We start from the raw sequence: 24466 nt of genomic DNA on the forward strand, positions 1-24466 counted from the left end.
AAAAACCCTTAATTAAATTCTGACTTAGTGGGGGTCAGGTCAGTGTCACTGGGTGGCAGCAGGGGACTTCACCATCTTCTCATTTCCGGTTGGGATATATGAGATTTATTTGTAATATATTCTAGCAGTTATTGCTTTATGGAAGCTGAGTTTCGATACATTTAACCAATTTATTTGTCTTGGTGGTTGCTTTTGCTGTCCAGCCAATCTGTCACAGGATGCTTGCTGGTGTGTTAGTGTATATATTACTTTTATTGATGCAGTCTTTGAAGGTTTGGCAGCCAGCTTTGGATTTAATTCATTGCAATAAAAATGGGTGTTATTATGTCCTTAATGCATGCGCAATGCAAGAGGGCAGGAAAGAAGGAGGATATTCTCAATAATGTCGATTTTTCCACTGCAACAAAAATGACAGGATGTGTAGGGAATTTATCATCAATGGGCCATACCTGGAGAAGAAGTGCTCCATTATAAGAGATGTTCACACAAAGTCCGGATTTTCCCTACTTTGGTAACAGCCCATATTAAGTTGCCCACCATAATTTCAAGCACTTGATCATGGATGAAAAATCTACCTTCTTACTTACCTACCTACTGAGTGACCAAGTGTCAAAGGTGTCTCAGAGCCTCTTTAGGCACCAGGGTCCAGATGCAACTGCTTTGTTTGCTTCACCTATTACAGGGCCGGCAACTGTTGTAAAACTACAATAATGATATAATAGTATATAGCGCCAACATATTCCGCACAATTTTACAATCAGAGTGTATGTACGAGTAAAATCAGACATTACTGGGTAACAAACTAATGAACAATTAAAACAAGAGGAGTGGGGGCCCAATAATAAATAATACAAGGAGTGAGGTACAATAGGAAGCAGGGAAGGCACACATGTAAAAAGTGCTTGTTTTGTACATAACTCCAGCAATCTTTGAAAAGACCATGGCTCTCCGGTGAGTGCAGCGGCCTCTTCCTAGGCCTGTGACGTCATGTGGCGCTATCCAATGGTAAGCTGCAAGGGGGTTTCAGTAAGCGACACAGTCCCTTTAACATCTGGGTGCCGGGAGTCAGACCCCCACCAATCTGATATTGATGATGTATCTTGAGGAAAGGTTATCAATATTAAACACACAGAAAACCCCATTAACTAAATAGGGGAGAACATAAGAAGCTGCATGAGACAGTAGCACTTGCTGTTCCTCACAACACGTATAGTGTGAATGGGGCATGCTGGGAATTGTAGTGTCACAACAGCTGGAGTGCTGGCCCTTGCTTTGTTACTTTGCCCCTGTTGACAGTCATGCTGTCCATGATATTAGATAAAGAGCGAATGTAGTAGTACATCAGGATAAATGTAGTATGTGTACCCCAATGTCTGCAGAACACAGAATTTCCTGCTTCCTCCCAGACAAGCCTAAACCGCTGTTTATATACATAATAGGCACCTAATATTTATCTGAATAATTGATTGAACAATGAGACACTGATAATTAGTTCCTAGTCAGGCTGTCGGAGCTGTCTTTCAGTCTCCAAGCTGTTTTAATTTATTAGCAATATATATAAGGAAAATGTATCTGGAGGTTAACAGGAAAGCTTTTTTAATTTATTCCGAGGGGAAAATTAGGGATTTCAGTGGTGTGAACGAGGCAAACTCCATCTTCTCAAAGCATCTGATCATCTTAAATCCTCATACATTTCATATCAGCATTGTATCCTGAGGGGCGAGATATCTTCATATTAACAGTTTCCATTTTAAGCAAGTTCTTGCTCCCTTTTAGTTACCCCCATTACTGGAGAATGATTATGTTGGGGGGTGAATATAGACTATAGGACCAGGCTGAGGGGCTAGTGCCACCTTGTTCTTGCTCTCTGATGGTGTACAGTATGTCATGGACAGATGAGTGTAATACTAATTATACAGTATATAACACATATCTGCGTATATCACAAATCCCATCAGTATTTCAGAGTATTCAGAATCAAATTAATCTAATAATTTCATTTTCCTCACAATAGATGCTGGTTACTAGATTTAAAGGGGTTTTCCGAGATTTTTATACTGATGACCTATCCTCAGGACCCCCCCAATCAGCTGTTTGATAAGTCAGTGACACTCTTGTGAGCGCCACCGCCTTCTCCAGCTTTTCCTAGGCCGCGTGACAACACCATCATCTGTCACATGGCCTAGGAGCAGCTCAGCCCCATTGAAATGAATGGGGCTGAGCGCGAAATCAAGCACAACCGCTATACAAGGTATGGTGCTGTGCTTGGTGTGCTGTAATACGGCAGCGCAACTCACAGAAGCGCCGGTGCCTGCTCAAATACTTAAGAAGGCCCGGTGTTGGACCCCCACCGATCAGATACTGATGACCTATCCTGAAGATAGGTCATCAGTATAAAAATCTCAGAAAACCCTTTTAATGCTCTTGAACATATTCTCAGGAACATTAAAGCAACCCACAGATTCAAGAAAAAAAATAACACATTAACTGGGCAACAAACAAAACGGAAATAACCGAAACATAACTGACACAAAGGGAAACTAATAGATCTCATTGACTATAATGGGATCTTCAGTTTCCGTTTGGGAGAACATGTATTTAGCGTACAGGCAGGACTTTTACAAACTCTGTGACAGAGGCTCCTAGTGCAGATGTGAACAGAGCCGTAAAGGAGTTTTTCTGCTTCCCTGTTGACTTCTATGTTATGGACAATCAAATCTGCTTCTAAGAAGTTTTTCTAATTAGCTATCATTCGTACAAGTTGTGCACATGGTGATGTTTTTTACATTGAAGCCAATGGGAAACTATTGATGGAATTCTGATTGTGGATTTAGCAGGGGAAAGCACACATGTGCCACTGCTAAATCACTGGCAGATTTTAGCTGTGTTAATATATGACTAAGGCCTCATGCACACGACCGTTCCGTTTTTTGCGGTCCGCAAACCGCGGATCTGCAAAAAAACGGAAGCCGTCCGTGTGCCTTCCGCAATTTGCGGAACGGAACGGGCGGCCCATTGTAGAAATGCCTATTCTTGTCCGCAAAACGGACAAGAATAGGACAGGTTATATTGTTTTTGCTAGGCACACGGAGTGCTGTCCGCATCTTTTGCTGCCCCATTGAAGTGAATGGGTCCGCATCCGAGCCGTCAAAACGTGTGCATGAGGCTTTACCCACTTGTTCAGATTCAGTTAGGACCATTGCTGCAGGACTGTCTTCTTTTAGGGCTCACACAGACAGTATTTTGCATCTGTGATCCACATTTTTTGCAAATTGCACATGAACCCATTCATTTCTATGGGTCCACATCTGCGAGTCCGTTCCGCAATTTTACAACATGTCCTATTCTTGTCCGTATTTCAGACGAATAATCATTTTTAGTAATGGGTGTGAAAAAAATGTGAATTGCACACAGAAAGTGTCTGTATTTTGCAGATTTGTGGTTTGCGGACCGCAATAAGGACACGGTTGTGTGCATGAGGCCTAAGACAGTAACTTTCAATGGTGCCTATTATAACAGAAAAACTAAAGGGGCAGTAGACTGGGTAAAACTTCGCTTTTATTAATTAAGGAGATAAAATAGCCCCTACTAGACTAACCACAAATAAGACGTGCCCTATAAAGGCACAACACACAGACATATATCTCACTAGGGAATTAAATCAGGTACAAAGTGGAAGGTCAGATTGGGCGACAGGGGTTGCGGTGTATATTGCCCACTGGCCCTAGTACCTCCCTACTTGTCCTGTAAACCCTATAGAGTATCCAAAGGACGGGGTCCAAAAAACCCTGCAAGGGGTGGCCCAGACAGGAACTCTGATCCTAATAAGTGACCCTAGTCAGGCCCTGGTCATTGACAAAAGGGAACAGGGTGCTACTTTGGAATACAATGAGGATATATATGTAATGAACACAGAGAAAAAGGGGGGGGGGGTATATCACCACCCAGACGTCCAGAAGGGGTCAGGGCGGGGGCATACTCAAGTGTCCCGACGCGTTTCTTCAAATGGAGCCCAGGATTCTTCAGGGGACACAGGGCTATGTGTTCGCTTTAATCAGTCTGTGACTAAGCTTGGTATTGGCTGCGGTCGAGGGTGGCTGTAAGCACACTGTGTAGCAAGACCCAGTGTGGTGGTGTCTGCTAGGATGATGACCGGCCGGTCATCATCCTAGCAGACACCACCACACTGGGTCTTGCTACACAGTGTGCTTACAGCCACCCTCGACCGCAGCCAATACCAAGCTTAGTCACAGACTGATTAAAGCGAACACATAGCCCTGTGTCCCCTGAAGAATCCTGGGCTCCATTTGAAGAAACGCGTCGGGACACTTGAGTATGCCCCCGCCCTGACCCCTTCTGGACGTCTGGGTGGTGATATACCCCCCCCCCCCCTTTTTCTCTGTGTTCATTACATATATATCCTCACTGTATTCCAAAGTAGCACCCTGTTCCCTTTTGTCAATGACCAGGGCCTGACTAGGGTCACTTATTAGGATCAGAGTTCCTGTCTGGGCCACCCCTTGCAGTGTTTTTTGGACCCCGTCCTTTGGATACTCTATAGGGTTTACAGGACAAGTAGGGAGGTACTAGGGCCAGTGGGCAATATACACCGCAACCCCTGTCGCCCAATCTGACCTTCCACTTTGTACCTGATTTAATTCCCTAGTGAGATATATGTCTGTGTGTTGTGCCTTTATAGGGCACGTCTTATTTGTTGTTAGTCTAGTAGGGGCTATTTTATCTCCTTAATTAATAAAAGCGAAGTTTTACCCAGTCTACTGCCCCTTTAGTTTTTCTTTTGCATTATTTGAGCAGTATATCAGGGAGGCTCTGACTGCCCCTCCTGAACGACCACTATTTGTGTGATTTGCCTATTATAACACCCAACAGTCAAGGTACCTTGCCCTGGGAGCCCTCCTGAGCTAACCCTCTTCACCTTCTGCCCATAAAAGTCCTGATATGACAGATTCTATATGACAAACACCCAGAAATTTCAGAACACAGGTTTCATGAAAATAAATCAGGATGAGACTTGCCTTATATACCTATTATAGCATTGGGTTTATTTCTAAGTAGTTTATGAAATTAAGCTTGTGTACTTGCCTGTTCCTTGTGTGTATCTTCTGCAGCTCCTTTTTATGAATTTGTATAGAGCAGACTAGTGTGGATTGAGCACCATAGTGCTCGGGGGCTCGGGCAGAAGACATCGGGATGCTCGGGTGCTCTACCAAGCACCCGAGTATAATGAAAGTCAATGGGAGAACCCCTACTCTGAAGAGGGGAGGGTGCCTGGTTCATAGAAAAAGGTCAGAAAATGATGGAAACGCCACCAAAATGGTTCAGGAACAGCATGGGGAGGATGTCTGGATGCATCTTGGACTCCCAGGTCGCTGCTAGGAACGATGTTGTCTGAGTAGTACGCCACTTTTACAGACTGACAATAATACGCACAAAACCGAAGATAAAATCAATTTTAGATAAAAAATTGTTAGGAAACATTATTTTCTGTATATTTACTTGTATATAAAGTGCAAGTGCTGCCAAAAATTACAAGGAAGAGGCACTCTGATACAACCTGTATATCACATAAAGGAGGGCCTCATTCAAATTGTGGTACAATAGTTCATGTAGTGGGACTCCTACACTCATAAAGCCTATGCACTAAGGGAAAGGGCTGCCAAAAATTACAAGGAAACGGCACTACAATACACCCTTTGTTTCACATAAAGGAGGGCATCATACATAGCCTTGAAAAATTATGATTGATGGCCTGCTGGTGACCCTCAAAAACATTTGGAGCAAGGGACTGCTGATCTGACCATCTAAAACATTATAGGTGAGGGCCTGCTGCCGCTTTGGTGACTCTAGATAACCTGGGGCCGATCGCACGTCCCTGTGACGGCGACGATCCATTCGGATGTCTGGCCTATCAACTTTTGATGTTATTGTCAGCGCAAACCATGGTGACTACGGGTAACGGGGAATCAGGGTTCGATTCCGGAGAGGGAGCCTGAGAAACAGCTATGGCTATCACATCCAAGCAAGACAGCATGCGTGCAAATTACCTATTAGGTATAATTAGGTGAGGGCCTGCAGGTGATCTGACCCTGTAAAAATTTTTAGCTTCAGGCCTGCAGGTAAGCTGACCCTGTAAGAGATTTTAGGTGCGGGCCTGCTGGTGAGCTGACCCTGTAAAAGATTGTAGGTGAAAGCCTGCTGGTGAGCTGACCCTGTAAAAAATTATATGCGAGGGCCTGCTGGTGAGCTGACCCTGTAAAAGATTTTAGGTGCGGGCCTGCTGGTGAGCTGACCCTGTAAAAGATTTTAGGTGCGGGCCTGCTGGTGAGCTGACCCTGTAAAAGATTTTAGGTGCGGGCCTGCTGGTGAGCTGACCCTTTAAAAGGTTGTAGGTGAGGGCCTGCTGGTGAGCTGACCCTCTAAAACATTATATGCGAGGGCTTGCTGATGAGCTGACCCTTTAAAAAATTATATGCGAGGGCCTGCAGCTGAGCTGACCCTGTAAAACATTATATATGAAGAGCATATATGCAAGGGCATTATATGCGACGAATAAGCATGTGTTGATAGGATAGAAGAGGAGAAGGAGGATGAGACAAGGAAGATTCAACCATATACCCTTGTTTGTGGTGGAAGGGGTGCATGGGAATACAGTGTATTCAGTACATTACAAACAGCACATTTAAAGTGCCTTTATGTTAATCAGCTTTTGTCTGGTGAAGTCGAGAAGTCATGGTCAATCCAGGCCTTGTTCATTTTTATAGGAGTCAACCTGTCAGCATTTTTCAGTTGACAGGCGGATACGCTTATCTGTTATAATGCCACCAGCAGCACTAAATACCCGCTCAGACAAAACGCTGGCGGCAGGGCAGGCTAGCACCTCCAAGGCGTAGAGCTTGGAAACTCAGTAGTTGTAAGGCACTAAAGGGATCATTGAGGACGCTGACACGGTCTGCTATGTACTCCTTCACCATCTTCCAAAATGTTTCCCTCCTTGTTACATTAGGCCGTGCATCAGGGTGAGGGTGCTGGCGGGGTTTCATGAAACTGTCCCCGGCTTTGGAGAGTGTTGCCCTGCCTCTGTTGGAACTGCTGTGTGTTCCCCTTGTCTCCCCTCCTCGGTTGGCCAAGGAACTACGGACTCTGCCGCCAGTGTTGTCAGATGGAAATTTTTGGAGCAATTTTTCAACAAGGATCTTCTGGTATTTCACCGTTTGGCTCGTCCTCTTTACCAGAGGAATGAGAGATGAGAAGTTCTCTTTGTAGTGGGGGTCGAAAAGGGTGAACAACTAGTAATCCGTGTGGGAAAGGCAGCCTAACATGAAGTCAGCCATGTGTGCTAAAGTACCAACAGGCAAGACTTCGCTGTCATCATCAGGAGGATCACTCTCAATCTCATCATCCTCTTCCTCCTCTTCTGCCCACCCATTCTGAACAGATGGAATTAAACTTCCATGGTTACTATCCTCTGTAGCGGAGGCAACCGTCTCCTGGTCCTCCTCCTCCTCTTAATTGTCCAATTCGCGCTGAGAAGAAGAACTGAGGGTGGTCTGGCTATCACCCTGTGTAATGTCTTCCCCCATTTCGACCTCTTCCACATGCAAAGCGTCGTCCTTAATTGTGAGCAGTGAGCGTTTGAGTAGACATAGAAGTGGGATGGTTACGCTGATAATAGCGTTATCGCTGCTCACCATCTATATTGATTCTTCAAAGTTTCTTAAAACCTCACAGAGGTCAGATATCCATGCCCGCTCCTCGCTTGTGAATAGCGGAAGCTGACTGTAAAGGCGACAACCATGTTGCAGCTGGTATTCCACTACTGCCCTCTGCTGCCCACAAAGCCTGGCCAACATGTGGAACGTCGAGTTCCAGCGCGTGCTCACATCGCACAACAGCCGGTGAATTCACAATTTCAAGCGCTGCTGCAGCGTTGACAGAACGGCTGAAGCTGTCGATGACTTGCGGAAATGTGCACGCAGGTGCCGCAACTTCACCAGTAGCTCAGGCAAATTGGGGTAGGTTTTGAGAAACCACTGAACCACAAGGTTGAACACGTGGGCTAGGCATGGAATGTGTCTGAGCCTGCTGAGCTCCAAAGCCGCCACCAAATTACAGCCATTATCAGACACAACCATGCCTGGTTGTAGGTCGAGTGGCGAGAGCCACAGCTCAGTCTGGTCTCTTATCCCCTGCCACAGCTCTGCGGCGGTGTGCTGTTTGTCCCCTAAGCATATCAACTTCAGCACGGTCTGTTGCTGTTTCCCCACTGCAGTGCTACACTGCTACCAGCTACCGACTGATGACTGACTGGTGCTGCACGCGGATAAATAGGAGGTGGAAGTGGAGGAGGAGGCAGAGGAGGAGAAGTGGAGCCAGTGCTGGCCGAAACCCTGATCGACGTAGGGCCCACAATCCTTGGCACCAGTGCTATCCCAGGGTAAGACTCGCTCCCGGCATCCACAACATTCACCCAGTGTGCCGTCAGGGAAATGTAGCGTCCCTGGCCGAATGCACTTGTCCATGTCTCCGTGGTTAAGTGGACCTTCCCAGTAACTGCGTTGGTCAGGGCACATGTGATGTTACGGAACACATGTTGGTGTAAAGCGAGCACGGCACACTTTGAAAAATAGTGGAGGCTGGGGACTGCATAACGTGGGATGGCCGCCGACATCAGGCTGCGGAAGGCCTCAGTGTCCAGAAGCCTAAATGGCAACATTTCCAGGGCTATGCATTTAGTGCTACGGCCTGTGGGTGGGTGGGTCGGTGGCTGAGTATTTTCGCTTGCGTTCAAAAGCCTTGGGTAAGGACACTTGGACGCTTTGCTGGGACATGGAAGTGGATGTGGTCGCTGATGATGCTTGCAAAAGGTGCCGGTGCAGGGTGGGAGGAATCTGGGCCTGCGCCTTCGACAGGGGATTGGCCAGCACGTAACATAAAGGAAGAGGAGGCAGTGGTTGCAAACTACTATTCTTTTGTCATCCGCACTTTCCTCAAAAAAGCACCATACTGCGGAACATCTACCCCTTGGCAAGGGAAATTTCTAGGGGGTGCTCCGTGGAATAGATGTGGGCCTGTTTGGTGTGGCCCGCCTTCTCCCTCTTGCCACCCCACTGCCTCTCCCAGCCTGTTGCAGTGCTGCAGATCCCTCCCCCTCTGTACTGCTGTCCTCGCTCGGCTTTCCACCTTCCCAGGTTGGGTCAGTGACCTTATCGTCCACCACATCCTCTTCCACTTCCTCACTCTGATCATCCTCCTGATTTGTTGACCTAACCACAACCTCAGTGATTGACAACTGTGTCTCATTCTCTTCATCAACCTCTTGAGACAGTAATTGTGGTTGACTCATTGGCAACTGTGTCTCATCATCATTCACCTCATTAAACAGTAATTGCCGTTCCCTACCGTCATCTTCTTATGACTGGATGCTCAAGAGGTTGGGAATCAGGGCACAAGATCTCATGTCCCTCTTCAAGCGTGCTTGGCAAGAGGGCCAAATCAAGTAATGGCGATGAAAAGAGGTCCTCGGAATATCACTTGTTTGGCTAGACTGTACATGGTGGGAGGAAGGAGGATCAGGGTGATCAGGGTGAGGATTGTGTTGACCAGACTCCTGGCTACTGAGAATGGACTTGGTGGAAGACAGGGTGGTGCTTCACTGACTGGAAGAATTATCTGCTGCAATCCAACCGACCACCTGGTCGCACTGGTCTGACCTCAAGAGTGGTGTTCTGCGCCGCCCTGCAAACTGTAACATGAAGCTAGGTATCGTGTATTTTTCTTGAGCTCTTGCAGCAGGCACAGTTTTTCCGCACCCAGGGCCATGGCCTCTGCGTGCACCATCAGCATCACGGCCACTTCCCCGTCCCTTACTGCTCGCCTTCTTCATTTTAAATGTGATATATGCTTGAAAGTATGTCACGCGTACAGTAGCGTAGGATTTAGAAGTGTATGCGCAAAATTTTTTACTAAGATATTTGTGATTAGGAAACGTTATACAGGACAGGTACCACAGGTAATGTTACTGTTCGCAGTGTCTATGGAAAAAGTGCACTGGATGTTACTGATATTTTAGGGATGCGCACACTTTAAACAGGACATGTGGCACGGATAATTTAACTGTTCGCAGCGGACGCCATCTACAGAAAAAGTGCACTGGATGTCACTGATATTTTAGGGATGCACACACTTTAAACAGGAGATGTGGCATGGATAATTTAATTGTCCGCAGCGGATAGCATCTATGGAAAAAGTGCACTGGATGTCACTGATATTTTAGGGATGCACACACTTTAAACAGGAGATGTGGTTCAGATAATTTAACTGTCCGCAGCGGACACCGTCTACGGAAAAAGTGCTCTGGATTTGCTTGAAAGTATGTCACACGTACAGTAGCGTAGGATTTGGAAGTGTATGATATTTGTTATTAGGAAACGTTATACAGGACAGGTACCACAGGTAATGTCACTGTTCGCAGTGTCTACGGAAAAAAGGTACACTGGATGTCACTGATATTTTAGGGATTCGCACACTTTAAATAGGAGATGTGGCGCGGATAATTTAACTGTCCGCAGAAGGCACCGTCTACAGAAAAATTGCACTGGATGTCACTGATATTTTAGGGATGCGCACACTTTAAACAGGAGATGGGGCACTGCTAATCTCACTGTCCACAGCGGACACCATTTACGGAAAAAGTGCACTGAATGTCACTGATATTTTAGGGATTCGCACACTTTACACAGGAGATGTGGCGTGAATAATGTAACTGTCCGCAGCGGCCTATTACACTGTATTTAGTGCAGGATGCGCTAAAAATATTGATTTCTGCTGTCACACACAATAGTCCTTAAAAGGACTTTTGGGTCTCTGAAAAGTTTTTTGTATAAAAATCTTCCTATTACACTCCCTACACTGTCTGTCCCTTCCTATGCACAGCTCTCCCTAACACTGAGCAATTTAGCGCAGGTTGCGCTACAAACATATATTGCTGCTGTCACATACAATAGTCCTTACAAGGGCTTTTGGGTCTATGAAACGTTTTGGTACCAAAAAAATATTCAATTACACTCCCTACACTTTCTGTCCCTTTCTATGCTCAGCTCTCCCTGACTACAAATGAGCCGAACATGCGTCATCGGGTGCTATATAGCACCCGATGACGCGTTCCGGCCAGCCAATCACTGTAATGCCAGTAGCCATTACAGTGAGGGCAGTACTTACCTGCACATTTGTTGGCTGCGTAGCAGCCAAGAAACGTGGGGGAGGAGACTCGAGCATGGAGCTCGAGCACATGCGGTACTCGGCTAGCATCGAGATGCTTGAGCCGGACAGGTGTTCAGTCGAGCATGCTCGATCATCACTAGAGCAGACATATTCCACATTGCTATACATAGACTGTCATTACTGGCTGTTCCCTGTGGGCTCACAATCTAATTGATATTCTATAGAGGGAATTTATCATAGACCAACGTTTTACACTCCTAGCTCCTTGGTGCTGTAGATTTCAGTCTTCCTTTACACCAGAAAACTGGCATAACAAAAATATAAATATGCTGGGTGTACTGGCTACAACCTCTCCCTGCCATTGCCTGCCTCCTTTTCAGGAAAGTGGTGAGTGTGGCGTACAAATGTAATTTGCACAATTTTTCTTTGTGCAAGCTTTTGGGACTTCTATCCCAACCACCCCCCCACCCCCCATATTTTTTTTTATAGCATGAGAGGAAACCAACACAAACATAGGGAGAACATATAAACTCCATGTAGATGTTTTCCTCAGTTGGAATCCAGCTCAGGACCCCAATACTATAATGCAACAGTGCTAACCAGTGTGGGCCACCGTTAGTGTATATATTATAAAAAACAAACAAACAATGGATTCCTGTTTAGATGGCACCACCATATTCAAAGTGCATGTTCTGTTCTGCATAAGGATAAGGTCCAGGTTACAACAGAATGTAAATGTACATTTCTATTGTAACCTTGACCATTTTATAAATAAACTTTCTATGACAAATGCTCAGGTTCTTTTTTCCAGCTTCTTGCTGTGATTATTTTTTTGATTTTTTTTTTTATCCAATTAACAAGCTGCATAAGAAGTGACTACAAAAGCACAAATCTCAATAATATTTATAATTAATAATCATAATTCTATTCAGCAATTAAAATGTGGCTCGTAGCTATGCCTGAGGAAATACAGTATAAAACAATCCATAGATGTCATAATATAAAAAAAAAAATTAAATAAAAAGTCTCATGACTGTAAGATCTGGCAATGAGGTCGGTGGGGAGAACATGAGGTCAAAGGTCACAGTAATGAAGTTCTTCTTGCAGTTCTTATATCGGATCAGATCAATTTCCTTGCTTTAGGTTATTGATCTCACATTCATTGGCCTATCTTCTCCTAGATTGATTGGCGTGTGCAATACGGGGTGGATGAATTTCTGACCCCGAACATCATAAAAGAGAGAGTGGGTGACAGGGTGTCCTGATCTATGGTGGGTCTGTTATTGGTGGTTACTGCGATTCAGTTCGCTAAGCATGAAATAGGAAGCAGGAACTTATGGCAGAGGCACGGTGGGTGAGAAGGTTTCCAGTGCAGATCTGACACTTCAAATGGGCAATGCCTCTCCGCTTGCTAATAGATCAATAATATAAACAAAGTAGCAGTGCCATTTCCTTTCTCAATTAGTTGTAATTAGGATTAATGCACTTCTTTACAGTATCTTTAGTACATACTTAGAGTTTTCTGGACACTTCAAGGGGATGCCAGGTGTCCTTTATGGATAGGCGGATTTTCATCTCTCAGGGTTTTCCTTGGAGAGCTTTACATTTTTGTCCTATGAGAGAAACGAAACACTTTACTCTCATTTTCCTGAAAATGGAACAAAGTAGCGCTAATGTGTTTATAGCATAGTATCAAAGCAGAGAATGACAGACACTGAGGGCAGCTGTGGGCAATAGAGTCAGTGAGCTGTAAGGAAAGCCGCTGTCAGGCACACCTCTCATAGGCAGCTAAGTGCCTGCCGTTGTGTAGACATGGTATTTTAACATGTTTACAGATTAACCCGAGTTTTGCACTCATGTGCCTCTACACAAACACACACCGCCGTGGCCACACACCTGTTTTTGTCCACGTTCTCCTGGGCTTTGCTATAAGCAGCAGCTTCCTCCATCTTCTTCCTATTGTTAAGCATGAACAAGTGTGTGATCTGCGGCAGAAAATGTGTTAGGATGAAAATTCTTTCTCCTCTGATCCCATAACACAGGAAGGAAACCTTGCTGTATACAGGAAGAATCTGCTATATCCCTTCGACACCAGTGCTGCAAACTAGTTACATCACATGTATGTACTGTGTCACTGCTCTACTCCAGTCTGCCACGGTCCACGTCTGAGTATACTGGAAAAACGAACTAAAGATATCACAGAAGGCATTTCATTTTGAAAAGTAAAAAAGAACCGCATGGCATTGTTCACATGTTGAAATATAGGGATTCTCAACATTTTCATCTAACTTTCTTTTTCCTCAAATTTTCTCCGACAACCCCTAAAACTATGAACATTTTATGACGTAATTATCACCAGGAATCATGTTTGAAATATCTGAGAAGAATTAGCCCCTTCTTACATTACATAAGTTTGCTCCATGATAGAAGTGAGTGAGTACATTTTGGAGATGGGGCAGGTATATGTGGTAGGAAATGTGGTATATGGTATATGTGGTAGGCCCCGATAAAGCTACTTTCTTCTACCACATAAGGCCACTTTCTTCTACCACGCTGCCCTTGGTATACTCTATGGGGGTCATTTACTAACCAGAAATACGCTTATAGTCGGCGTATTTTTGGAGCAGATTGCAAAGGACCTTTGAGCCGCAATCTTTGTCTTTCCCCCGCTCACGCCAGGTCTAAAAAAGTGGGCGTGGTGTGGGCGGGGAAGGGGCAGACTGGCAGGCCCATTTCATTTACCATTTTCTATGCCTGGTTTAGACATAGAAAATGGTCTAAATGTAAGACAACTAAGAAGCTGGCTTACATTTAGAAGCAGCAGTGGATCCACCTTAGTTATGTAGAGGCTGGCGCCTCTGCATATCTTCAGCGGATCCATTGCTAGCTATAGGGGATATTAGATGCCGGTCTTAATAAATGACCCCCGATATATTTTGGTTCCCGCCAATATATAACTTAGTCATTACTATTTTACACATATGGGGGAAAATATCTGCCTTTGGGCTTGTTCACACGACCGTGCCCATGCTGTGGACCGCAAATTGCGGTCCGCTATGCACGGGCACCTGCCGCGTGGCAGCCGCATAGGGATCGCGGCCCCATTCAAAAAGATATCTCCGTAGTGCTTCCATAGTGTTGCGTTCTGTGGTTCCGTTCCGCACCGTTCCACATCTCCGGATTTGCGGACCCATTGAAATGAATGGGTCTGCATCCGTGATGCGAAATGGCCGCGGAACGAGACCCGTGAATTGTACTGCAAATGTGGTCCACAATACGGTCATGGGCTTCACACAATCATGTGAACGAGCCCTTTAAGGGAGTCTGTCAGCTACTTTTCTCACATCGAACTGTTTGAATCGCATTATAGTTCATATACACAGTTCACAAATGGTGCTTTTGCCTTCTCTGTGGCTCTGATGGTGAAAAAAAAAAGAAATCTGAAGCGATATGCTAATAAGCTCACAGGTACCCAGGGGCGTTTTCTATTGCTGCAAGTGCCCAGGCACCTCAGGGTTACTAGTCAATAGCTCCTCCCCTGTCTTTCTGTAAGCGAGCCCTTCGTCCTGCTTATGTCAGTGTCTCTGCCCGTAAAATCCCACCTGCGCTCATCACCGATGGACCCGGGAATGCGACATACAGTACCCATTGTGGGCAGCTGCATCACTGATTGGACTGCACATGCGCCGTTTGCCCGCCCAGCAGTGACATGTGCAGGTGCGGAATTTTAGGAGCAGAGACGCTGACATAGGCAGAACGCTGGCATGCTTACAGAAAGACAAGGGAGGAGTTATTGACCAGTAACACCAAGGGGCTTGGGCACTTGCAGCAATAGGAAATGCCCCCTGGGCACTTGCAATCTAACTAGCATATCACTTCAAACTTAGTTTTTTCAGCATTAGAGCCTCAGAGACGGCAGACAAAGGTACCATTTGTGAGCGGTGTATATAAACTGTAATGCAATTCATGCAGTTGGATGTGAGAAGAGTAGCCGACTGACTCTCTTTAAAAAGCAATATGTTATAGATAAAAAATTTTTATCAGGACGGAGCACAGCCTGGGGGGGCACCATGTATACCCCCTGAACCACTAGAGCATACCCCTAAGCCATGTAAAGGGTTAATAACATAGGTTGTTGCTCTATTGAGTTATATATGAAGACACATTCTCTCTTCTTGATAGCATTGGATTTAATGGCGTGCATTTCTTGATATGGATTTTCTTCTGCTTGTAAATAAATGAATGGTTGGGAAAACTCATAAGGATGTGATATCCTGTCTCTCATCTCTGGTTTTTATTAAATATTTGAATAACTAGGGAACCTGTCATTCGAGTTAACACGAATTAAACCATTGTCATTAGGCCACTGTATTACTTAAATAATGATGGTCTGTCCTCAGGAATGGATAGGTCATCAATATCAGATTGGTGAGGGTCCAACATCTCGCACGCCCACCAATCAGCTGTGTCTGGCAGCCACCTGACATTATACAGTTTACAGAGCAGAAGACTTGTACACCATGTAGTGGCCATGCTGGGGTACTGCAGCTCAGCTCCCATTCAAGTGAAGTACGCCTGCGCTGGAAACTACACAGTGTATGGAGCCTTCCATCCACTGTATAATTTATGATACTAACCAAAACAGTTGAAGGGTGGGTATTCAGTGTGTCGGACCCCCACCAATCTGATATTGACGACCCATCATGACTCCTGAGCATAGGTCATCAGTATCTAAGTCTGGGTAAACCCCCTATAACTCCTCCATTTTACTATGAAGGAGAAAAAAGTAGTAATAAATCAGTGTGATTTCTCACCAATAGTCATCTGGGCGATGCTGAAGAAATGACTTTTAGGGTACTTTCACACTAGCGTTATTCTTTTCTGGCATAGAGTTCCATCTTAGGGGCTCAATAGCGGAAAAGAACTGATCAGTTTTATCCTAATTCATTCTGAATGGAGAGCAATCCGTTCAGTATCCATCAGCATCTCCAGTTCAGTCTATTTGCCTTTTCAGGACGGAGATAATGGCGCAGCATGCTGCGGTATTATCTCCGTCGAAAATTCCGGAACACTTGCCGGAATGCCGGATCTGGCATTTTTTCCTAATGACATGCATTAATTCCAGAACCAGCCCGAGTGTTCTGGCAAAACGGATCCAGCCTTACAGTCTGCGCATGCTCAGACCGCAAAATTTTTTTTAAAAAAAATGCCGGATCCGTGTTTCCGGATGACACCGGAGAGACGGATCCGACATTTCAATGCATTTGTCATACAGATCAGGATCCTGATCCGTCCGTCAAATGCCATCAGTTTGTATGCGTTTTGATGGATCCGGCAGGCAGTTCTGGTGACTGAATTGCCTTCCGGAATCCTCTGCCGCAAGTGTGAAAGTACCCTAATCGCGGTGTCAGCGTGCCTATTCTGCTTTGATTGCCATCCTGTTCGGTAGGGATACCAGTGTGGGATGTCAATTACGGCAGAATGGGTGTGCTAACAGCAGGGACAACATGACTAGTTAACTTTTTCTCCTTCATAGTAAAATTGATGATTTAAACAGGGTATTATGAAGCAGTATTGCGGTGGGACAGTGGTTTAATCATGTAAACCTAAGTGACAAGTTCTCTGTTACTCAAGCCTTTTTAAATTTCTGATAAATAGGAGGGGAAACTATTTCATCTGTCCCTGGCATCCCCACTGAACTACATTCTACATTGTTTGTTCTTCATCTTGCTGGAAAGAAAAAACAACCCAAAACTAGAGGCTTTAAATTTAGCTGAGAGAGGAGGGGTTCTCTCATTGTGGGTAACCACCGGGAAGAGAGTTAGGAGGGACAGGGTGGCAAATTAGTGTCAAAGTGTTACATAGTGATACAAGGTAGCCCCCGATTCCTGGTAAAATTATAGTAAAATCGCACAACAAAAAATAAATCAACCATGTTCTGCATTTCTAGTAAATAAGAACAAGTTAGAAAGCAGATCATAGCTGACCGGCAGAAAAGAAAGTTTTTCTTTCTGATTAGTAAGTGGAACAGGATGCTAAAATTATTACTTTTCACCATTATCTGGTAATTTCCCGTCAATTCTTCATCCTGTAAAAATCGGAATGTGCTTCCTTTTGTAGGGATTCCTGAATTACAGTGGACACATGCCTTTTTGCAGCTAGTGCTCAAAAAGACAATAATCCAAGAACGCAGCTGTCAAATAGCGAGTGACACGCACGCTTACATTGTGCTCAGCTGCTATTTGCCCATTTGGGGTTTCCAATGAAATGTAGAACATTCAAGCTCTTCCACCAGGAATACCATGTGTAGGCTGGTGCTTATCCATGAATGAGTCTTACTTCGAGTTCCTCTTTACAGCAGAATCTAAAAGACAAATCCCACCACAAGCCAGCCAGGATTTTTTTTACTACACTGTACCACTCGTGACTTATTAACTTTAGTGGGGCTATGTTGCAAATTCCAGGCACAGAGCCTAGTTGGTAAAGGATCTGCACTTCTCGTATTCCACTTTTTCCCTATATTTTTATGCTGAATAAATCACACATGCAGTAGTTCTAGCACTCTGTTCACACTTAATGTTGTGAACACATTGGAATTAAGTGTCAGAAAAGCCACCAACCATATACATAGCCCCCTATATTAGTATTATATACATACGTGCCACTGAGATCTGATCTGATTCACTTTGTAAAAATGATTAGGCTAAATGCACACAATCAGAAACGCGGGTGGATTTCCCATAGGTCAGGTACATTGTATTCTATGAGAATTTGAAATTCTCATGTACACAGTGTGGATTTTTTTTTTCTGTGCGGATTTTAAAATCTGCAGCGTGTCAATTTATTTTATTTTTCTGACAGGATTTTCTCCATTCACTTCAGTGGGGAGAGGAAAATTCACACCAAATACACATGTAAATCTGCACCAATTTATTCAGATTGTCCGCACGGATTTCCCTGTGAACGTCTGCGGATTTCAGTGCGGATTTTTCTGCACATAAATCCTCAATGTGTATGTCATGGTGTAAATGAAAAGAAATCTAAAAAGCTGCTTAGGTATGATAGACATGTAACCAGTAGTAGTTATGTACAGTACATAGGGATTCTGCGCTTCATTTCCGTTAATCGATATAACCTGTGTGATCCAAGCCCTGGTGTTAAGTTGAAACACATAATTACTGGTCTGTATAACTTTTTGGAAACTATGTCAAAAGAAGTGTAAAGAGTAATTTCCTGTTAAATGATGATTAATACCTGGGATTTGATGAGAGTGGAGCTGGGTATTTGACATAGCATTTTTCTTACCAGTTTACAGCCGTTTTGCTCTTTCCTGAAAACAGGACGTCTTTAATCATTAACGATGCTGCCCCTGAGAACACTCACCCCTCTAACAATACTGCTCCTGTATGACTCTCATTCCTGCACACAGCATCAATATTGGGAAGTCTCACGTCTCTACAAGCCAAGATAATTCTGCCTACCTCCTGTAATTAATGGGATAAATATATATGAATACTCCTGGACTCGGAGGGGACCAGACCAGGTTCCCAGAGAAGAAAGCATCTGGTATACAAATCTTTAATTCTTCTCCTACTGCTGACACAAATTACTACCAGGAAAAGAGAGATAATTTCATATAAAGATAAGGACAGGTGTTCCAAGAGTTCTGCCACACTCGTAAGTTATCGTGGGAGAGGACAGGTGGTTCACCTTTATTCACACACAGTATAGTGCAAGCCAAAGATTATGGGGACAGCCATCTTGCCTGAACGGTTCCTAACAGCATTTTGAGATATGCTTTATAACAGCCTTTTGGGCTATACACATGACAGACTGGAGGGTACTCGGCTTCTATGGGAGAGTTTTCTAGACATGCTCTGTGACCTGAGCAGAGGTCATTTTGCAGGAAGGGAGAGTAGACGAGCTGGGACCATCATCTATTGTAAATGGTGGATCCTAATGAGATGACAAGTGAAAAGTCATTCCCAAGGAACAGGAATTGTCAGCCTATTATTAGGCTTAGTGGCCAATTTCAAAACTGCAGGATTTTAGGATTTTTAAAAATATTGACCATGACATAGAAAACTAAAAATAATCAACAAACATTCTTAAAAATATACTCCTCAACATTCAAATTGCAGCACCAAGAAGCAAACCCTGGACGTAGCAGGTGTCACTAAGATCTGAAAATTATCACATTTGTGAGCACCTAGTTCCAATCTATAGCATGTAGGAGGGGCATAAAAGCCAGATTGAAAGCAAAGCTTTTTAGCCACATGAAACCTCAAAAATCACGTTGTGTGGGATGATAGTACAACGCCTCCAATTCATCGAAGTGCCAGTTATCACAACTTATCGCAAACTGAAAGGGACAGAATTCTTGAACTGAGAGACCTTGGTTTATCACTTCGGCAGATTGCTATGCGCCTAGGCTGAGATGTCATGGTGCACAGCAAGGTAATAGAGGCTGGAATGGAGGTCTATCCTCTTCAGTGATGAGTCCCACTTTTGTCACAGACGTAATTATAGCCAGAGATTGGTCTGAAGACCACGTGGTCAATGTGATGAAGAGCCATTCACAAGAGAACATCACACTGGTCCTACTCCTGGGATTATGGTGTGGAGGTTACATAATGTACAGTAGCTCGAAACCTCTAGACTTCATTTTACATACAGTAATCATTTCTCCAGTGTCCCAGGGCTGTTTATCATCAGGACAATTCCAGGCCACATGTTGCTTGTGCTACTGTGAGTAGCCTGTGTGTCCTAAATCTGTTACCGTGGTGTGCAGTATCTCCGGACTTGTCTCTCATCAAGCACATCTGGGACGTCATTGGTCGGCAATTGCAGAGGGAGCCGCCAGCAGCAGATCTTGATGACATGTGCCCAAGTGCATTCATTGTGGCAGATCATTCCTCAGACCACCATAAATATCCCCATTGATAGAATGTCAAGGTGTGTAAGTGTGTGTATTTATGTGCATACCACTCATTTTCAATACTGAATAAATTTTGATGGTTTGAATATTTTGCTTAAATTTTTTATCATTTGCCTATCATTAACGTGTCTATCAATCCTGTGATTTCCATAATTCCGTGACTTTTCCTTTTTGGTGTTGCAATTTCAATGTTGAAGAGTGTATGACATAAAAACTTGATTTAATCAGTAGGTCATTTTCTGATTACACATTTCCCTCAACCACTTCCAGACCGGGCCATTTACCATGTGTCACTTTATGTGGTAATAACTTTGGAACGCTTTTACTTATCCAGGCCATTCTGAGATTGTTTTCTTGTGACACATTGTACTTCATGATAGTCATAAATTTGAGTCACTATATTTCACCTTTATTTATGGAAAAATCCCAAATTTACCAAAATTTAGAAAATTTTTTAAAATTTACATTTCTCTGCTTTTAAAACAGAAAGTGATACCTCATAAAATATTTATTAGTTAACATTCCCCATATGTCTACTTTATGTTGGCATCATTTTCTAAATGTCATTTTATTTTTTTAGGGTGCTAGAAGGTTTAGAATTTTAGAAGCAATTCTTAAAATGTTTAAGAAAATTTCCAAAACCCACTTTTTAAGGACCAGTTCAGTTCTAAAGTCATTTTGTGGGTCTTAAATAGTAGATCCAACCCATAAATTACATTTTAGAAATGACACCCCTCAAACTATTCAAAACTGTTTTTAGAAATGTTGTTAACTCTTTAGGTATTCCACAGGAATTAAAGCAAAATTGAGGTGAAATTTCAAAATGTCCCTTTTTTTTGCAGATTTTCCATTTTAATAAATTTGTTCCTGGAACACATCAAGAGTTAACAACAAAACAAACCTCAATATATGTGAAAATGAAAAATACATTTTTTTTTTAAGAAAATGGTGCTTTAGGCCCAAACTTTCTTTTTCACAAAAGATAACAGGAGAATATCCCCCCCTTCAATTTGCTACCCACTTTCTCCTGAATACAGTAACACCCCAATTGTGGTCGTAAACTGTTATTTGGGGATATGCCCTTCAGAAGGGAACAAGCGGCATCTGGATTTTCAAATATGTAATTTTCTGTCATGGTTTTTAAGAGCAATAACTTTTTTTATTTTTGTTGAATCAGCTGCGTGAGGGCTTATTTTGTGCAAAACAAGCTGTAGTTTTTATTGGCACCATTTTGCGGTACATTTGGATTTCTGGTTGCATTTTATCTAATTTTTGGGATGTGAAAGCTGTTTAATTTCATTTTTAATTTTTTTTTTTACACCATTCACTTGATGGGGTAGGTCATGTGATATTTTTATAGATCCGGTCATTACAGATGCAATGATACCAAATATGTCTTTGTTTTTTATTTTTTGTTTTTTTTACGTTTTACACAATAAAAACATTTTTAGAAAAAATAAATTATGTTTTTATGTTGCTAGTTCTTAGAGCTATATTTTTTTTTATTTTTCTGTCTATAGTCTTGTGTGAGGGCTTGTTTTTTGCGGGACGAGGTGACGTTTTTACTGCTACCATTTTGGAGTACATACGACTTTTTGATTGATTGATATTATGTTTTTTGTGAAGTGAATAAAAAAAACTGTTTTGGCATATATATATATATATATATTTTTTTTTACACCGTTCACTTGATGGGGTAGATCATGTGATATTTTTGTAGAGCTGGTTGTTTTGGACACGGCAATGCTTCATTTTTTTACTTTTTTTTATTTTACACTCTGTGTCCCCCATAAGGTCATACAAGACCTCTGGAGGACATTTAACTTCTTTTTTTTTTTTCACTATTTATTTCTCCTGTAACTGGGGCTGACATATAGCTCCAGTTACAGTGGAAATACCCTGCAGAATGCAGTACAGCCTGAGTACAGGGCTGATCATGGTCTATGGAAGACTCAACAGCTCCTGCAATTTTTTTTTTTTTTTTTGCAGGATAACAGGCTGAACTGGATGGACAAATGTCTTTTTTCGGCCTTATATACTATGTTACTCCCCTAGCACCGGCGGTCACATGACCACCGGACCGGAACAGGAAGAGGTATAGACAGAGCTCATTGAGTGCTGTGTATACAGCGATCTAGAAGGCAGGGACACCCAGAGACAGTCCCTGCCTTCTCCCTGGGGGTGCCCTGCTGTCACTGACATTGGGCCCCCCGCTCGGCAGCTGCACGATTAGCGTACAGCTGCGATCTCTGAATGGACGTTCCAGAACGTCCATTCAGAGATAAACCGACCACCCAAGGATGTTTATAGTCAATGGGCGGACAGGAAGTAGTTAAGTTAACCACTTTTTCTGTTTTAGCAATAGGCCAATCTACCTGCAAAAAACTATTTAATTTCTGAGCCAGCCTATGTGTATTTGATATTATTATTCACAGGACACCTTAAACCTTTCTTTTGTGCCATTAGATGAAAAATATTAAAAAAAACTATAATTAATAACCGAAAATTATGAAAACATTTATATTTTTCCTTTCTTATCAATTTTTATTTCTAATTGTTACAAAAGATTTCAAGACAAAATATTTCTAAAAACATTACCGTATATTAGTACTGTGAAAATGGATGCTACAAATGTAATTTACCTACTGGCTGGGATCACTACAAGACTTCAAAGGACTGCCAGAACATTAGAAACTCCTTTAAAGTGACTATCTTTTTTTAATGTTGACACCTCTCCCACTCCCCCAGCCCCCCAAGGAATTAATATTGGGGAAATGTGGACATTTTAAGCTTTTGATATCTTTAAAAATATGCATGCTTTTTATATTTTACACATTTATTTATGATAGAGAAAAAATGTGTTTACGTTTGTATATTTTACACACACAAAGTCCACTATTCTTTTGCTAGAACTAAGAAATGTATCTTTTAGCTTATTTTTAGAGAAAAAAGTGAATTAACCCCTACCTGCCACAGGGGTTAATTCACAGACAGGAGAAGCAAAGTTCACATTACAACCAGCAGTAGTCGAGCTCACATCAAGAATCTTAGCTAAATGTGCTCCTGGCAGCTTGTCACTACGATCTTATGTGCGGAGACCACTTTGGCTAGTCTCTGGTATCTTCACTGTGACCGCAGCTGTCTATTGACGGCCACAGGGCGCCGGCAGATCGTAATCTAACCTGCCACCTATATTCTGTGGTTTACAGATGACAGTTTTCCACCCCGACATATAAAGTTATGCGGCAGTGAGTGGGTAACTTTGGTGATTTATTTAATTTAATTTACCTGTTGGACTGTAATTGATCTTTTATATGGACAGATTTTCTTATACGGGAAAGACAGCCATTCGACGATATAGCATGTCAGCTATGTTTTGCTCTGCTCACATAAAGCAATCATTGTCACTGTATATGACTGAAGGATTGTTCATGTGATTATTTGTTCACATACATTTTACATGGGAAGACATGCGGCCGACAAATGATGACTTTATGTGCGGAGTAAAAGATGTCATCAATGATAAATGAGTGTTTACACAGGGCAGTGATCGGGAATCAACCTTTCTATGAACGTGTTCATCTTCCTGTGTAAATGGGCGTTAATTGCGGATACATTCATGGTGGATTACTGGCGAGTTTGATTAACGTTGATTCAAGTTAATTAACTAATTCATTATTGAGCAGTAAATATGTGTACCATATATCATTACAGGTAGATGATCAGATGAAGCTTTTGCAAAATTGTTGGAGTGAGTTGCTAATTCTGGATCACATATTCCGGCAAGTTCTACATGGGAAAGAAGGCTCCATTCTCCTGGTTACAGGCCAACAAGTAAGTTCTGGCGTAGAGATGTAGTTTACAACAGATTTTTGATTGGTCACATTTTTGAAACCGCTAATTGTTTATTTACTTTATAGCGCCATAAACCTCTAGGGCGCTGTACATATGAAATACAGGGGGGATACAATACATGACACGAACAAACGATAAAAATAAGCAAGTTCAATAACAGTGAGTTACCGAGTAAAAGGTTCAGAGGGAGACATAGGGCTTGGTTTGCGAGACACTTTCTATCATCCATATGGTGAAATAGGTATTTGACATACTTATCAATGGCTCGGCTCAGTCAGGTACTTCCTCTCCTTGACAAGAGCCAATGTATGGAGACTCATTCAGGCTCCTCTGTGCAGTGGGATAGCGGTGAAGTCTCATTCTGGTCTGAGTGAGAAGATGTCCTGGCTGAAGTTGATATACAGATTTGCCATATCTTGTGAGATCACGCTC

General features: G+C 43.0%; 1 protein-coding gene across 3 annotated transcripts in view; it reads left to right on the forward strand.

The window, feature by feature from the left end:
• Positions 1–24466, forward strand: part of NR5A2 (nuclear receptor subfamily 5 group A member 2) — a 111467-nt gene that overhangs the window by 56468 nt on the left and 30533 nt on the right. For all 3 annotated transcript variants that reach the window (XM_040406818.1, XM_040406817.1, XM_040406819.1), the window contains exon 5: positions 23894–24013. In XM_040406818.1, the coding sequence (XP_040262752.1) occupies positions 23894–24013 (120 nt within the window). The remainder of the gene's footprint in view (positions 1–23893; positions 24014–24466) is intronic.

The sequence above is a fragment of the Bufo bufo genome, chromosome 9, assembly GCF_905171765.1.
Source record: "Bufo bufo chromosome 9, aBufBuf1.1, whole genome shotgun sequence".
In the NCBI taxonomy this organism is placed as follows: domain Eukaryota; kingdom Metazoa; phylum Chordata; class Amphibia; order Anura; family Bufonidae; genus Bufo; species Bufo bufo.